At 41.9% G+C, this 18365-nt stretch overlaps 1 protein-coding gene across 1 annotated transcript in view; it reads right to left on the reverse strand.

The window, feature by feature from the left end:
- Nucleotides 1-18365, reverse strand: part of LOC147678707 (phospholipid scramblase 3-like) — a 119165-nt gene that overhangs the window by 67209 nt on the left and 33591 nt on the right. Inside the window, exon 3 of the mRNA XM_086945717.1 lies at nucleotides 8652-8860. Coding sequence (XP_086801843.1) covers nucleotides 8652-8860 — 209 coding nt within the window. The remainder of the gene's footprint in view (nucleotides 1-8651; nucleotides 8861-18365) is intronic.

Here is an 18365-nt window from a genome sequence, read left to right on the forward strand (position 1 = left end):
GGTTGTCCTTGATCATAAGAGGACAAAATTTGGATTTTGGCTTGAAGATACTTGGGGTCAGCGCTGATGTCACCTGTTGGCTCGGGGCTGATGTAGCTGACAATTCCTCCTGTTGTAGATCGAATAATTCTTGTGTGAGTGCCCCTCCCGTCTCAAAATCATGAATGGTTGTAGGGTCAGGCTCAGTTGTGACAGTGTTTTTATGTAAACAGTGATACTTTTTTAGTTTAATCTTCCGGACATATTTAAAAAGGTCTATTTTGGTACTGGCATAATCAAAGTTGCCACGTGCACAAAAGTACAAACCCAAGGAAAGTGTTGCTGTTTCACTCGGGGTCAGCGTTATGTCCGTGAGGTTGATCACTGTATTGTTGTCATTTATTGGCTGGCCAGGTTCTGTTGCCACCCGCCGCGTTTCTTTTTTTGTTTCCTTCCGCCGTTTTGCTTTGCAGGCTTTTCTCCTTTCTGCACGTTTACTGTTGCTGTTTTGCTTGCGCCGGCATTTACACCCCTGGCACTGGAGCGAAGTGTTTGTTTCCTGTCTTGTTGTACAACCTCTAGCTCCTGTGCTGGAGTCAGCCTGTGAAACCCCAGCCGTTGTCCTCTAATAAGCTCACTGTCAGGTTCGCTGTCAATTGCAGAGCTTTCTCCTGAAATTGACGAAGCATCAGTTTGGGCTTCGCCTGCTGGTCTCACTTGTGAATTGCCACTAGCTGCGGATTTTTGATTCTTTTTGAGGCTGTCGTATTTCTTGGCGAATGTAAAAATTTGGCCGTGTTCGTAGTCCAGCCTGTCCCTTTGGAATTTATAGGCTTTACGTTTTTTAATTGCATCCTCCTCCCGCCTTAATCTCGCAGTCATATCCTCACGATGCTTGTCAATTAGTGGGGAGCTTGGTAATTTATCGATTTCTGCATTCAGTCTATCAATTTCAGTGAGCAGTTTCAATCTATCGCTTTCGGCGTATTGAATTAGGATCTCAATTAGGCGACGCGACGAGTCCAGGTTACACTGAGCCCAATCCTTTAACATATTAGGGTCTGGGTTTTCATATGAAAGCGTCAGCATAATACGTAAGCCCCTCGGCACTCTTCCCACTTCCAAATATCCAGTGAGGGAGCTATGCTCCCACCATTTAGCCTGTTCGCTTTTCATGCATTTCTCCAAAGCTCTGAACAAGTCCTTTAAATTGTTACTCTGTTCCTGCTGCGGACTGGGTGTAACAGTCAACGCAGATTCCCCAGCCGGGGAATCAGAAAACATGCCTTTAGATGCCTCCATTCGCCCCCTTAACGTGTCTGCAGACATGGTGAGTTTGGGTAAAGATAAACAAAGTCCGTAACCGTGGTCCAAATTAAATCAAGGACGCTCAGTTACATGCACACCCCACACGGGACTTACTGCGGTGCTCCCTGCCGCGTCTCAGGTACTCCCGGTGCCGTTCCTGTCCTCGACCAGCTCACCGCCGACCTTCAAACCGGAACTGCTCCAGACCTTCCCTGTGTTCGCGTTAGAAGATACCGCTTCTCCCGGGGCGCTGACGTCTACTCCTCCTCGGAGCTGTAAGAGAATCCCGGAACTGGAATTGTAGCTTCAAGCCGTGCCTGCCCAGAGTGTGGAGGGGTTAAGCCGAATCCGAGGAAGCACTCCCGGAGATATGTTCGGTATGTTGTCGTCCCATCATCCAATAGTACGGAAAAGACGAGGCAAACCCAATTTCTTGTGCGTGAAGATTTATTTCAAACCCTTCACCATTCTGCCATGACGCGTTTCGGCCTGGCGAGGCCTTGATCACATGACAGTGTCAAGGAGGCGGAATAGCAAATTTAAAGTGCACTGTGCCATTGAAAATCATGGACATAAAGAAAATACTTCATGACTTAGTGTCTTAACACAAAATAAAGTGCGTAGCAATCGTTATTATCACAATTAGCAGCTTTTGCACATTATTTACACAATGTAAAATACAATTGATTGAATAGCATTCGCAATTAAGAATAATGATAAAACATAATAAATATTGTTCTAAAATGTTTTAAAATATAAATATTCACTATCATTGCAAATGCAAAAACTTAAGCTTCCCTGCATTCATGGAAAAAGGCGTCTATAACCTGCGGTTGGTCATTGCATAATATCAATGTGTCCAACTAGTTATAAAAAAACGCATATTTACAGGGAGGCTAAAACCAATTCCGTCACTACTTCAAATGTGACAATATATATATTCCTCTCCAAATTATTCTTCACAGATTAGAGAAACCGCACTCACATGGTATATTTTCCTCCAATGAATTTATTTCATATCCAGTATCCGTTTCGAGGAACAACTACCGACGCGTTTCGTAAACACAGTTTACTTGATCACGGTTAGTTTGTTACATTCGAAACAACCAATTAATTCACTTTCTTACACCATGTGATTGCTGACATCATCATTTCTTGTCTGCCTATCATGTTGCCTTATGGGATATGTAGTTCGATGTTATCACTATCAAGGAGGAAACTTTTAAATATATTTTCAAATACACCTGGCCATCACCCATTTATCTGTAATTTATATTCCGTTCGTAATCGTATCACAGTTATTTTTTGTTTTATGTTTATATTTGTGTTATTTTTTGTACATGACTACCGTGTCATTTGTTATACTTAGAAGTGCTCCTAAACGCCCATCAGAAATTAAAGAACGATTTCATTCGATTGTGTACTTATTTACTGTTACTCCATAAGGCAATAATTATCCTTATTGTCACCTAGCTTTCTTCTACATTAAACGCATTTACGATATGTCCTATTGCGCCCCCAGTGGGCCTTACGGATCTTATTGAATGAATTTCTTCTGGCACTTTCTTTTAGTTTAGCAATATTTGATATTTTCAAGGGTCTCATACCCCGTATATTTGTGATCACTATTTTATGCAAAAGACTTGCCCTCAACTTTGTTTATTGTCACAACTTTTTAATATATAAATATCCTTTATCATGCTTTTTATTAGAACCCTCCAGTGAGCCTACATGATTGTATTTAAACTGGAGATACATTCCCTTATTGTGAACAGCGACAACTAATTCTAGATGGGCGGTGTTTTTTGAGTGCTTATTAAAATTCAGTCTTGACATTTCATTGTTTTTGCCTACATTTCCCCTTTGTTAGCATTGTCACAACAGTTCATTTTTCCATCAGTTACAAGACTCAAGCTAAAACTAAAAAAACAATCATTATATTTACAGGTGAACATGTAAGTCCTCGCTATGATTCAATCCATATGGCGACAGTGTTCTAAAGTTTAAGATCTGCCTTGCCCCTCTTCTTCTCAACTTTTTTATCCGGTCCCCTCCTCTTACATGTGATGGAATTGATTCCAATGCATAAAAGGTTAGTTGTTTCCAGTTTCCTTTATGTTCCTCCTCCATGTGTTTGGCAATGGCATTGCCGCGATCTTCATTCGCAGTAGCACAAACATGTTCTAATATCCTTTTTTTCAATTCACATATCGTACTGCCAATGTACATTAGTGGGCAAGGAAATTCCACGACATATACCACGAACTGGCTCTTACATGTTATTAAATCTCTAATCTGCCACATGGAGTTATCTGGGAGTTTTACTTCCGTTTTATTGCATGCTATTTGGCAAACTTTACAATTAAAACATTTTAAGAAACTGTTTGTTTTCAGCTATTGAGTGCCTTTTGATTTCCCACTTCCTTGATGGTGACTGTGGATTAGTTTGTCCTTTAAGTTTTTTGCCCTGCGAAATGTGATATTTTGATGGGTACCCATGACTTTTCCTACTGTTGGGTCCAGTTGTAATCATTTCCAGTTCTTTCTCAATATCTTCGTAATTTGTTTTGATTCATTTGAAAAATCCCAAATCAGTCTTACTGGATCTTTTTTTTACTTGTGTGTCTTCGAGATGTTTCCTTTTTATTGTGTCATCTCTTAATTTCTGGTCGGCTCTCTTCCAACTTTTTTCCACCACATGGACTTTATATCCTCGTTGTTTCAAACTTCTAGCCGTATTCATACTCTGTTTTTCCCATTCATTATTTTCTGAGCAGATCCGCCGGATCCTAAGGAACTGTCCATAGGGTATGTTGTCAATTACTGTTGCTTTGTGAAAGCTTTCGGCATGTAATTTTGCATTGGTAGATGTTAATTTACGATGCAACGTTGTATGTTCCAACAAATTGTCAGAGAGCACAAGGACGCACACAACAGCAGATGTCACCATCCAGTTTATTTTTTAAAAAGGAAACTTGCATGTGCAATCCAGAATAATTCATTCAGCCTGACGCGTTTCAAGGCAAATAGCCTCTTCCTCATAGGCAGCTTGGAATGTCTTGCAGGAAGCTATGATTAAATAGCTTTGAAACCTACCTTCGTGCGAGTGGCGTCTCTAAAGATCTGGGGAAACTTTGGAGTGATATAAATATATATATAAAACAACATTTTGTACAACTATAATAACGACTATAATAATGACATCGATATTTTTCACCGATATCTTAGTACTTACCTTCATAAATATAGGATGTCGATATTTTTGACATCGATATTTATAACTCGATATTGTGGTATGGGGATATTTTGGGTGTCGATATTCTGTCAGTGAACTATCAGTGGTCTCTGACATTATATGCATCTGTGATCCTAGGCAATAACATGCATCTGATCACTGGATCACCGAATGTGCCGACAGAGTCATCCCCATGAAACCAACAAAATCCAACAAAGCCTTAAATTAAGCCAGCTGGTGCACCCCAGAGCTCAGAGCCTCCGAGCACGACTGCCAACTCGAGAGTCAATGGCGCGCCTCCGCAACTACCACCAGAGCATCAATGAAGTAAGAAAGTGGCCATCACAACCTGTATCAACACAGCAGCCAACCACACAAAAAAACTCTTCAAGAGAGTCAAAGAATTCTCCAACCCGACAGCCACAGAGAACACCATTCACCCTTTCCAAGAACTCTGCAACACCCTCTCAGACTACTTCCCCAACAAGATCGCCACCATGTACAACAACTTCGACCCTCAACCCTCAGGGCTCATCCTCTATAGCCGCGGACAACCAAAGCTAACCAGATGAACAATCACCACCTAGTCCTCGCTCACCACCCAGACCAACTCAGCCATCATGTCATCCATCCACTAAGGTGCACCCACCGACGCCTGCCCCCACTGCCTCCTCAACCTCAGATCCAATCAGCCCAGTACGTACCAGCATTATCAATTCCTACATCTCCACAGCAGCCTTCCCGGACAGCTGGAAACACACAGAGGTCAGACCCCTCCTAAAGACTCGATCCGCCTACTCCAGCTAACTCAAAAATTACAGTCTTACCTCCCTCCTTTCCTACCTGGCCAAAGTACTTGAGAAGGTCATCAACCACCAGCTCACTGAATAACTGGAACACCTCCAAAACAGGATTCCCTGCCAATCACAGTACTGAGACCACCCTGATCGCCGCCACGGACAACATCAGGATCCTCTTCGACCGCGGAGAGACTGCAGCCCTGATCCTCCTCGACCTTTCTGCAGCGTTCTACACCTTGTCCCACAGCACCCTCATCAACAAACTACAAAGCATCGGTATATGGCACCACTACTTCATTTCTGACAGGTTGCCCTCAGAGCATCTGGCTGTCTCCCTTCACCTCTGAACCCAAGGTCATCATTTGCGGCGTACCCCAAGGTTCATCCCTCAGCCCCACCCTTTACAATACCTACATGACCCCCCTCGCAGACAATGTCAGATCCAACAGCCTCAACATATTCTCATATGCAGACGACACAACTCATGCTCTAGGTCTCTGAAGACCCCTCAACCTCCAGAACCAACTTCTGCAAAGAAATGACCAATGTAGACAACTGCCTTAAACTCAGCTCTGACAAGACCGAAGTACTAATCTTCAAGAAGAACACTTCCATCTGGGACCACAGCTGGTGGCTGACTGAACTTGGACCCACACCAACAGACCAGGCATGCAACCGTGGCATCCTACTGGACAGCCAAATGACCATGGAACGGCAAGTCAACTCAGTCGCCTACACCTACTTCTACACCATCTGTGCTCTCCGCAGAATCCTCCAATGGATCCAAACCGACACCAGAAAAACACCACTCAGGCCCTCATCACCAGTTGCCTCAACTACAGCAACGCTCTCTACGTGGACATCTCCGTCCAGATCCTCAGACGACTCCAAAAGATATAGAATGCGGCCGCCAGACTCATCCTTGACCTCCCTAAAATGACCCACAACACCCCCCACCTTAGACACCTCCACTGGCTCCCCATCCAGAAGAGATGCAGTTCAAGATCCTCACTCTCGCCTGCAAAGCCCTACACAACCTAGGACCGGTCTACATGAACCATCGACTGAATTTCCATCGCCCCACCGGACACCTACGCTCTGCCGAGCTATCCTGTGTGGCACCCCACTCCACGCATTCACCACCGCTCCTTCTCCTACATCACCGCCAAGACCTGGAACATCTTGCCCCTCCATCTCCGAACACCACCCTCCTTGCAGGAGTTCAGAAAGAACCTCAAGATCGGGCTATTTTACTGAGTTGGGGTGATAGTGCTGCACTATACAAATGCTTTTGATTTGATCAGTGGTTCTAGGCAATAACATTCATCAGTGATCTCTGACATATAAACACCAGTGGTTCTAGGCATTAACATGCATCAGTGGTCTCAGACATTATATACTTCAGTGGTCCTAGGCAGCATATCTATAAAAAGCCTTATGAGGTCTGTGTCTCAGTGACCTCAAGAAGCACAATCAATGGCCCATGGGAGTAAATGCTCTGCAATTTCTTGAAAAGTAGTGACCAATAATAGCCTTACTCAGCAGTCATAATGAATAGCCCTACATTAGTGCCATTAAACATTACCAAGCATCAATGGCCCGCACAATAACAAGCATCAATGGATCCGCACAGTAGCAAGCATCAATGGGCCACGCAGTAACAAGCATCAATGACCCCACGCAGTAACAAGCATCAATGGCCCCACGCAGTAACACGCATCAATGTCCCCACGCAGTAACAAGCATCAATGGCCCCACACAGTAACAAGCATCAATGGCCCCACCCAGTAACAAGCATCAATGGCCCCACACACTAACAAGCATCAATGGCCCCTCACATTAACAAGCATCAATGGCCCCACGCAGTAACAAGCATCAATGGCCCCACGCAGTAACAAGCATCAATGGCCCCACGCAGTAACAAGCATCAATGGCCCCACGCAGTAACACGCATCAATGGCCCCACGCAGTAACAAGCATCAATAGCCCGCACAGTAACAAACCCCAATGGCCCCACACAATAACACGTGTCAATGGCCCCACACAGTAACAAGCATCAATGGCCCCACACAGTAACAAGCATCAATGGCCCTACATAGTAACAGGCATCAATGGCCCCACACATTAGCAAGCATCAATGGACCCGCACAGTAACAAGCATCAATGGCCCCACAAAGTAACAAGCATCAATGACTCCACACAGTAACAAGCATCAATGGTCCCACAAAGTAATAAGCATTATTGGTCACACACAATAAACAGTATTAAGGTCAGACATGAGCAAGATCAATGAATTCACACCATTCACAATCAGGGCGCAAATCATCCCGGGCAGAGGAACGCAGGCTGCCGGAGAAGGGTCACTATCAGGAGGGACATGTGAAGCATGATGTGGTGCAGGAGTTGGCAGAACCTCCAGGGCTGCTTTGATGTCTCATCTTTCCTTCCTCCCTCGGCCAGGCCCAGCCACAATGAGAATGTCATGGTCCTCCTCGCCTAACCATTGGCTCCAAACATACAATATTGCTGGGAATTGAACTCTGAGAGCCCTTATAACATGGCCGCCATGTTCCTACACATGGAAGATTGTGGCTTCTGCTATGTGGAGCCAGGTTCAGCCCAGTGAAGGAGCAGGAAGTGTGCCAGGCATTAGGCAAAGGTCAAGAACAGCCAATGACAACTCAGGGCGGGTTGGTCGTCTCCATGGAGAATGCCACTAGTATAACAGACCCTTTGTCTCAAACATACACATAGCAAGAGACAAATTATTTTATTCCAGGTGCTGCAGTGCCAGGAGAGGGACCTTTGTCCATTGACAAATGCAGCCCATTCATGGCAACAGCACTCTGCTTTCCTAGGCGACAACCTGGATTATCTGTGCTCTCATTAATGGAGCTGGGCCACAGTAAGGTAAAAACTAAAAAGTAGGCATTGACAGAGATGATGGAGACACATTAATAATATGGGATGAAGCACTTACACTCCTTGGACCAAAGTTAACAGCATCTCTTCAAAAGCCTGGATGCCTGGGAGGGGGACTGGGGGGCTGGTGGTGGGGGGGCTGGTGGTGGTGGAGGTGGTGGTGGTGATGGTGGTGGTGATGGTCGTGATGCTGGTGGTGATGATGATGATAGGGGTGGGTGCAGGGATAAACACATGAACAGCCTGGCATTAAGGATGAGAGCTGCATGACTGGATAGTCTGAGCCTGGCAGAGCTGACAGATTAGACTTGCAGAGAAAGTGGAAAAGACATAGCTAAAGTAGGGTAACGCTGGAAAACTAAGAATACATTTAAAAACAAAGGAGAAAGGCAGTGAGGGTATCTCACCTGTGTCAGGTATTCCAGCCCCGGAGGTATGTTGGGCAGTGCCGCCATGTATGGCACTGGCTGAAAGCCTGAGGTGCCAGCTGCTTGGTGCGACTGCGGCGGCCCAGCCTGGGTGCCCTGGTTCTGCTGAGGCTGGTTCTGCTGAGGCTGGTACTGCTGAGGCTGGTACTGCTGAGGCTGGTACTGAGGCTCGTACTCAATTTTATTACCTGATGGGGAAGAAAGGACAAGACAGCTTTAACCACCCACCTCTCCTCCTGACCCTACCATGGAATAGTCGCTACTATTCCTTCCGGGTGGCTCTCAATGAGCTTTGATTGTGGGCTTGTTTTTAGATTTTCACACAAAATATGTAATATGGCTACAAACCTCAATACTTTTGTAATTAAATGTACTTTATTTAAATGCTTTTTAAACTTCACATAAGCTTCAGGAATTTAGACTAGTGCAACACTTACAAAAAATACACACTGCCACCAAAGAAAGACTAGATATAGCACTAGAAATGAGAAATATGATTCTGCTTTTAAAAAAGGAAACACTTTTCAACACTTCCTAGTCTTCAGTCTGACAGTGGCCTCATTTTAGGTGTGCCGAGAGCCACCAGAGATGGTAAGCTTCACTCCAAGGTAAGTGGGGCTACTGATCATGATGGCTTTATAGATGACTCAGCTGGTTTTGAAGATGGTGGTGGCTGGCAAGGGGGGAACATGGAGTTCCATCTGAGTCAGCAGCGGCTCCTCCGTAATGGCGGAAGAGCGTCGTCCCACTGCGAGGCAGAAAAAATAAAATGATAATAAAAGACTTTTATTATAATTTTATTTTACTGACTGAGCTGATGTCAGTCTAGTGCAGGGCCGGGCCGGTCCGTGTCAGGGAGAAGGAGTGTTGGGCACTGTAAGTGTGCATGTCGGTTTGGACGGCCGTCTTAGGATGGCCAAACAGACATGCGCACTTAGGTTTCTCCAACCCAGCTGTATTCCACAGCTGGGTGGAGAATTGGCAGAGACTCCCTGTGCCTGAGCGAGCATCAGCCCAGCCAACTCCGGCCAATCCTGGTGCTTCTCTCATGCTTGGTACAGCAAGAGGGCAGAGTCGGGATTGGGTGGGGGAGTCTTGGAGCCTGTTCTGTGTGCGGCGTAGTAGGAGCACTGAGGCGGGTGGCAGAGTCAGGTAAGTCTTTTTTATTTCCTGCTCCCGCACTTTATATAACTAAGTACACAGATTGCCAGCCACACACTTACTTAAATCCTCTATTTTTGAGGGAACAAACCATAAGAGACTTCCTGGTTCGTACGGGTATATCACTCAAACCCTTTTATTATTTATTTGTTTTTTGTCTTTTTTTAAGTATTGATGTATGAAAGGGACACCTTATCGTTTTGTACACCTTATATACAATTCGCGATTATTTACAACACAAACACATACACATAACTAGTTGTATTATACAAAGTGAATTGCTCTGATATATATACACTCAAATATTCATACTACGAAGAAAAAATCATCCGTAATTCCATAAAGACCAGAGTCAAAAGTATAAACTTGATGACAATCATAAATCAATGAACTACAGTTGAATGTAGGCAGTTCAAAAAAGGAAAAATAGACTTCAAATTAATTCATTCAGTCCATTCAACCAATAAATGGCTAATCTTTTTACGCCAACGCGTTTCGAATCCGGTATGTCAACTCTACGGATTCTCATCAGGGCTCTGTCTTAAAACGGGATATCTGCAAGTGTATAAAATAAAACTTGTTTTAGCTACATTTCTGACAGTTGTTTAGCTTCCAACTACATTTAACTCGGATTCCTCATATTACCTGTTGAACCAGCAGCCGCCGGTCAAGGGTAGGGTATTAGTTCTGACTGAGTTTCTTTTCTTTTCGGGATCTAAAAACAAACGCAGGTATCATGACCTGTTCTTGCTCACTTTCTAAGACCAGAATGGGGCACATATGTTATCAACATACCTTACTGGATCATGCTCGTGATCCTACGTTTCCACCAAATGGGAGTTAATTTTCAGTCTTGTATTACAGCCTGAAAATAATGAGAATAACGTTTTACGCGCTTTTTATGCACAGACGGAGAGAGTATGGCACTCGTTGCTCTACTCGGCATACCTGCTCTGAGGGATTCCTCGCTTGGGCTGTTCGTGTTCTAATCGGTTGAAGCGGTAAACGCTTTCTAACCATGTAGCACCGCTTTCCTCAGTCCTTATTATTTGCGCTCGCTTTCCCTAGAGGAAATAACAGCGTTTTATTAGGTTTCTGGGGCTACTGCAATATTGGTGGCAAATCAAACCCATGTTAGCTCTAGACTTACTTGAACAAGCTGTGACTCGGCATCTAGCTCTCATTCACTTAGTTTGGCAGCCATGTTGTAACATGGTTTTGGACCTACTTATAGCTACTTGCTTGGCGGCCATCTTAGAGTGGGGTCGCTAGAGAAAGCTCTCATTCACTTAGTTTGGCAGCCATGTTGTAACATGGTTTTGGACCTACTTATAGCTACTTGCTTGGCGGCCATCTTAGAGTGGGGTCGCTAGAGAAGGCTATTATTTAGATGTGAAAAAAGGTGAATTTAAACCACATATGAAAACATACGCGCAATTACCATCGACCCTTTCTTTTGGAGGCACTATACTAGATAAAGCTCACACTCTAGATATTTCAGAAAACGAGTTGAGCCCGCTGAGTGCGCTATTAAACTTAAGTATAAGGTAGGCCTCTTTTTTTAATAGAAGTTTATCATGGTCAATGGGTCTAGACTGTTGCAGAACATATAGAATTGACCACTTTAAGTCATTCTCAGTGTGTTTATTTTCAATGCAATGCTCCACCATAGGTGCTGTAAGCACTTTATTCTTGATTCTAGACTTACGTTGCGTTATGCGCATATTCACTTGTTGTGTTGTCTTGCCTATGTAAATCTTATTACATGGGCAGATGACTACATACACAACATTTCGTGTTTTACAATTTGAGAAACTTAAGTGTTTCCACTTAATATTCCCATGTTGGAATTCCTTCCCTTCCACAGTAGTCCCACAGGCCACGCATGTCCCACATTTATGATGTCCCTCAATGGGTTTCATTCCCCATTGAGACAATAGGTCACTCTTAGGTTTGGGTAATGCTATCTCGGCTCGGACAAGATGTTGTCCGATGCTCCTGTTCTTACGATACGCGAAAAGAGGACGGGGAAATGGACAGTCCAGATTTTCTAGTAAGTGCCAATTTTTTAACACGGTTTGTCTGAATTTGTTTGTGTCAGGCCCAAATGTGGTGACACAGACCATCCGGTCTAGTTCAGCCTTTGATTTTGTTTGTAGCAAACATTCGCGTGGTGTACATCGTGCCCGCTTGAATGAGTTTTTTAACAGTTTTTTCGGATAACCACGGCTTTCCATTTCGTGACAGAATGTGTCAGCGTGTCTTTCATACTCTGACAACTCCGTGCAGTTTCTCCTGATACGGAACAGTTGGCCATAGGGCAAGTTAGCCTTCAAGTTCCTGGGGTGGTCACTTTGGTGGTGCAGTATTGTGTTTTTATCAGTCTGCTTCTTGTACAAAGATGAGACCAACTTCCCGTTTGAACATGTGATTTCCACATCCAGGAACGTCATTCTTGTGTCACTGATCTCAATAGAAAATTTAATGTCTGGATGTTTGGAATTAAGCCATCCATGAAATTTCATCAACTCCGTGTGGCTCCCCTGCCACAGGAGCCACACGTCGTCGATATATCGTAGCCATTGCTTAATGTGACTGCAATATGGGTTATCCTTTTCAATAAATTTCTTCTCATATTCTGCCATATACAATATGGCCATCTCAGGAGCATAGGGGCATCCCATAGCAGTCCCTTTGGTCTGCATAAAGAACTGCTCATTGAATCGGAAGTAATTTTTGCGCAACGCTATTTCTGCCAATTTGAGAATAAAGCTGGTAGGGACTCGATGTGGTCTTGCACGAGCTTCTAAATAAAGCTCAATTACTTCCAATGCCTCTCCCTGGGGTATTTGAGTATAAAGGGACGTGACGTCCATTGTCACAAGCAATTGTGATGCAGGATTAAAATCAGTCCCTTCTACTTTGACGAGGAAATCCGTTGTGTCTCTGAGATATGATTTAACAGAGCTAACAAAGGGCTTCAAGAAAAAATCAACATATTTCGCAAGTGGTTCCAGGCAGGAATCGCACCCAGAAACAATGGGTCGTCCTGGCGGCTCATTTAGACTTTTATGGATCTTGGGGAGGAAGTACAGGATTGGAGTCCTGGGATATTTTTTGATTAAAAATTCACCTTCTCTCACACCAACATAGCCTTCATCTAACCCTATTTTAACAGTATCTGCTATCAGTCCCTGAATGTTTTTGACCGGATCTTCCTGTAGGGTTCTATACCAAACAGTGTTGCTCACCTGTGTATTGGCTTCAGCAAGATATTGTTCTCTTGGCCAAAGGACTACAGCTCCGCCTTTGTCGGCCTGTTTTACAACTATCGACGTATCATTCCTCAAGTCATGTAGTGCACTTCTCAGTCCTTTACTCATATTCTGTTGGAAATATTTTTTATTTCTCTCTAGTTTGTCAATTGCCCCTATGCTCCTGAGATGGCCATATTGTATATGGCAGAATATGAGAAGAAATTTATTGAAAAGGATAACCCATATTGCAGTCACATTAAGCAATGGCTACGATATATCGACGACGTGTGGCTCCTGTGGCAGGGGAGCCACACGGAGTTGATGAAATTTCATGGTTGGCTTAATTCCAAACATCCAGACATTAAATTTTCTATTGAGATCAGTGACACAAGAATGACGTTCCTGGATGTGGAAATCACATGTTCAAACGGGAAGTTGGTCTCCTCTTTGTACAAGAAGCAGACTGATAAAAACACAATACTGCACCACCAAAGTGACCACCCCAGGAACTTGAAGGCTAACTTGTCGTATGGCCAACTGCTCCGTATCAGGAGAAACTGCACGGAGTTGTCAGAGTATGAAAGACACGCTGACACATTCTGTCACGAAATGGAAAGCCGTGGTTATCCGAAAAAACTGTTAAAAAACTCATTCAAGCGGGCACGATGTACACCACGCGAATGTTTGCTACAAACAAACTCAAAGGCTGAACTAGACCGGATGGTCTGTGTCACCACATTTGGGCCTGACACAAACAAATTCAGACAAACCGTGTTAAAAAATTGGCACTTACTAGAAAATCTGGACTGTCCATTTCCCCGTCCTCTTTTCGCGTATCGTAAGAACAGGAGCATCGGACAACATCTTGTCCGAGCCGAGATAGCATTACCCAAACCTAAGAGTGACCTATTGTCTCAATGGGGAATGAAACCCATTGAGGGACATCATAAATGTGGGACATGCGTGGCCTGTGGGACTACTGTGAAAGGGAAGGAATTCCAACATGGGAATATTAAGTGGAAACACTTAAGTTTCTCAAATTGTAAAACACGAAATGTTGTGTATGTAGTCATCTGCCCATGTAATAAGATTTACATAGGCAAGACAACACAACAAGTGAATATGCGCATAACGCGAATGTCTGACATAATATCGACAGACAGAATATCGAAATACAAAAATATCGGCACAAAAATATCGACATCAAAAATATCGGAGTCATATCTTCATAAAGGTAAGTACAAAAATATCGAAAAAATAATATCGTAGTACAAAAATATCGAAATTAAAAATATCGTTTTTTTAAATGTATTAATAATAATGTAAAAATAATTTTAAAATACATATAATTTTACAAATATTAAATAAAAATATTAAAACAAAATTAAAACTAATACATACACATTTAAAATAAATAAAACACTTAATAATTTAATGTAATTTTCTTTTTTTTAATTTCATTTAATTGATTTAATGTAAAAAAAAATTATTTTTACCCTGTACGCCTGTACCCCAAAAACCCAAAACTGACCCTGAACCCTAAAAATATCCCTGTACCCCAAAAACCCCAAACTGACCCTGAACCCTAAAAATATCCCTGTACCCCAAAAACCCAAAACTGACCCTGAACCCTAAAAATACCCCTTTACCCAAAAACTGAAAACTGACCCTGAACCCTAAAAATACCCCTTTACCCAAAAACTGAAAACTGACCCTGAACCCTAAAAATACCCCTTTACCCAAGAACTGAAAACTGACCCTGAACCCTAAAAATACCCCTTTACCCAAAAACTGAAAACTGACCCTGAACCCTAAAAATACCCCTTTACCCAAAAACTGAAAACTGACCCTGAACCCTAAAAATACCCCTTTACCCAAGAACTGAAAACTGACCCTGAACCCTAAAAATACCCCTTTACCCAAAAACTGAAAACTGACCCTGAACCCTAAAAATACCCCTTTACCCAAAAACTGAAAACTGACCCTGAACCCTAAAAATACCCCTTTACCCAAAAACTGAAAACTGACCCTGAACCCTAAAAATACTCCTTTACCCAAAATTAATTAATATTATTTAATTACCAATTAATTATTAATTAACAATAACAATAAAGTAAATATATTAGCACATTAGCTGTAATTAATTTAATTTAATAATTAATATTATTTTTCCCAATTAATAATTAAGAATAACAAAAAATTATATATAAAAAATTACTCTAATTAATGTAATTAACTAATTAATATTAATTAATTACCAACTAATTAATAATTAAAAATATGTACAAAATTATATTAATTAATTAACTAATTAATATAAATTAATTACCAATTAATTATTAATTAAAATATGTACAAACATATATTAATTAATTAATTATTATTAAATTACTTCCCACCCTATTCCCCTATAAACCCATAACCCGCTACAGAACATATTTATCAATTAATCAATTAATTAAAATTAATTAAAAATTAATTCTCAATTAATTAATCAATAATTCCTACTAATTAATAATTAATTTAACATAATTAAATTACTTCCCACCCTATTCCCCTATAAACCCACAACCCGCTACAGTAGTAAAAGACAATATTTAATTAAATTACATTAAAAATAAATAATAAAACATAATAAATACAATATAATATACACTAAATTTATTTAAAAATTGATATTAGTAACATCGAAGTTATTTATTTCGATATTATTGACATCGATATTTAAAACTTCGATATTACTGATATCATACTAATATCGATATTAAGACTGTCGATATTACTTACCTTCGATATTTTGTCCCATCGATATTTAAACTTCGATATAATTGTATATCGAAATTTAAAACTCGATATTTTGTCTGTGTACCGCATAACGCAACATAAGTCTAGAATCAAGAATAAAGTGCTTACAGCACCTATGGTGGAGCATTGCATTGAAAATAAACACACTGAGAATGACTTAAAGTGGTCAATTCTATATGTTCTGCAACAGTCTAGACCCATTGACCATGATAAACTTCTACTAAAAAAAAAAGGCCTACCTTATACTTAAGTTTAATAGCGCACTCAGCGGGCTCAACTCGTTTTCTGAAATATCTAGAGTGTGAGCTTTATCTAGTATAGTGCCTCCAAAAGAAAGGGTCGATGGTAATTGCGCGTATGTTTTCATATGTGGTTTAAATTCACCTTTTTTCACATCTAAATAATAGCCTTCTCTAGCGACCCCACTCTAAGATGGCCGCCAAGCAAGTAGCTATAAGTAGGTCCAAAACCATGTTACAACATGGCTGGCAATCTAAGTGAATGAGAGCTTTCTCTAGCGACCCCACTCTAAGATGGCCGCCAAGCAAGTAGCTATAAGTAGGTCCAAAACCATGTTACAACATGGCTGCCAAACTAAGTGAATGAGAGCTAGATGCCGAGTCACAGCTTGTTCAAGTAAGTCTAGAGCTAACATGGGTTTGATTTGCCACCAATATTGCAGTAGCCCCAGAAACCTAATAAAACGCTGTTATTTCCTCTAGGGAAAGCGAGCGCAAATAATAAGGACTGAGGAAAGCGGTGCCTACATGGTTAGAAAGCGTTTACCGCTGCAACCGATTAGAACACGAACAGCCCAAGCGAGGAATCCCTCAGAGCAGGTATGCCGAGTAGAGCAACGAGTGCCATACTCTCTCCGTCTGTGCATAAAAAGCGCGTAAAACGTTATTCTCATTATTTTCAGGCTGTAATACAAGACTGAAAATTAACTCCCATTTGGTGGAAACGTAGGATCACGAGCATGATCCAGTTAGGTATGTTGATAACATATGTGCCCCATTCTGGTCTTAGAAAGTGAGCAAGAACAGGTCATGATACCTGCGTTTGTTTTTAGATCCCGAAAAGAAAAAAAACTCAGTCAGAACTAATACCCTACCCTTGACCGGCGGCTGCTGGTTCAACAGGTAATATGAGGAATCCGAGTTAAATGTAGTTGGAAGCTAAACAACTGTCAGAAATGTAGCTAAAACAAGTTTTATTTTATACACTTGCAGATATCCCATATTAAGACAGAGCCCTGATGAGAATCCGTAGAGTTAACATACCGGATTCGAAACGCGTTGGCGTAAAAAGATTAGCCATTTATTGGTTGAATGGACTGAATGAATTAATTTGAAGTCTATTTTTCCTTTTTTGAACTGCCTACATTCAACTGTAGTTCATTGATTTATGATTGTCATCAAGTTTATACTTTTGACTCTGGTCTTTATGGAATTACGGATGATTTTTTCTTCGTAGTATGATTATTTGAGTGTATATATATCAGAGCAATTCACTTTGTATAATACAACTAGTTATGTGTATGTGTTTGTGTTGTAAATAATCGCGAATTGTAAATAATTGTATATAAGGTGTACAAAACGATAAGGTGTCCCTTTCATACATCAATACTTAAAAAAAGACAAAAAACAAATAAATAATAAAAGGGTTTGAGTGATATACCCGTACGAACCAGGAAGTCTCTTATGGTTTGTTCCCTCAAAAATAGAGGATTTAAGTAAGTGTGTGGCTGGCAATCTGTGTACTTAGTTATACTAATGGTCCAGCTAGCCCCACGTCCCAGGACCTGACTCCCCCATTCTTCACCCGCACTTTATATGTCAGCAGCCGCCACTGATCTGGATGTGAATGATTTTATCATACTTCTTTCGGCCCTGGATGAGACGTGCTGCAGCCTGTACGATGCCCTTCAGGGGTGACAGTGAGGAGTGTCTGAGGCCAAGGAGCAGCGCTACCACCATTTAGATGCAAGTGTATGGGGGCATGAAAATCAGCTCTAAAGTTACTTTTTAGAAGAAACAATTTCACTTTCTTTAGAAGAGAGAAATGGTGCCAAGGTGTCTTTGCTTTTTTTCAGTGTGTTCCTGGTAGGTTTGGTTGGTGTCCAGGATGAATCCAAGAGACTTGGCATTTGGTGAAAGTTGTTGTTTGAATCCGTCAAGGTTCTTCTCATTGAGGCAGGTTTTTACTAGTTCTTGTCTCTTGATGTTGGTGAATAGCAGGAGTTTTCTGTCTGCGTTGGGTTGAGCTATAGTAGGAGTTGAACATACCGGTCTGGATGATTGGCAGGCAGTGTTTGTGGCATTGGTGTCTGAAGCAAATGAGACTGTCAGGCACAACCGTAATGGTGCACCGTGCATAATGGTGAATCTTGATGCTCTTATCTGTGCGTTGAGCACCAAGGGGTCGAGGATGACAGGAGACAGTGTGGAACCCTGAGAGACTCAGCAGG

The sequence above is a fragment of the Lissotriton vulgaris genome, chromosome 12 (assembly GCF_964263255.1).
Source record: "Lissotriton vulgaris chromosome 12, aLisVul1.2, whole genome shotgun sequence".
Taxonomy (NCBI): Eukaryota; Metazoa; Chordata; class Amphibia; order Caudata; family Salamandridae; genus Lissotriton; species Lissotriton vulgaris.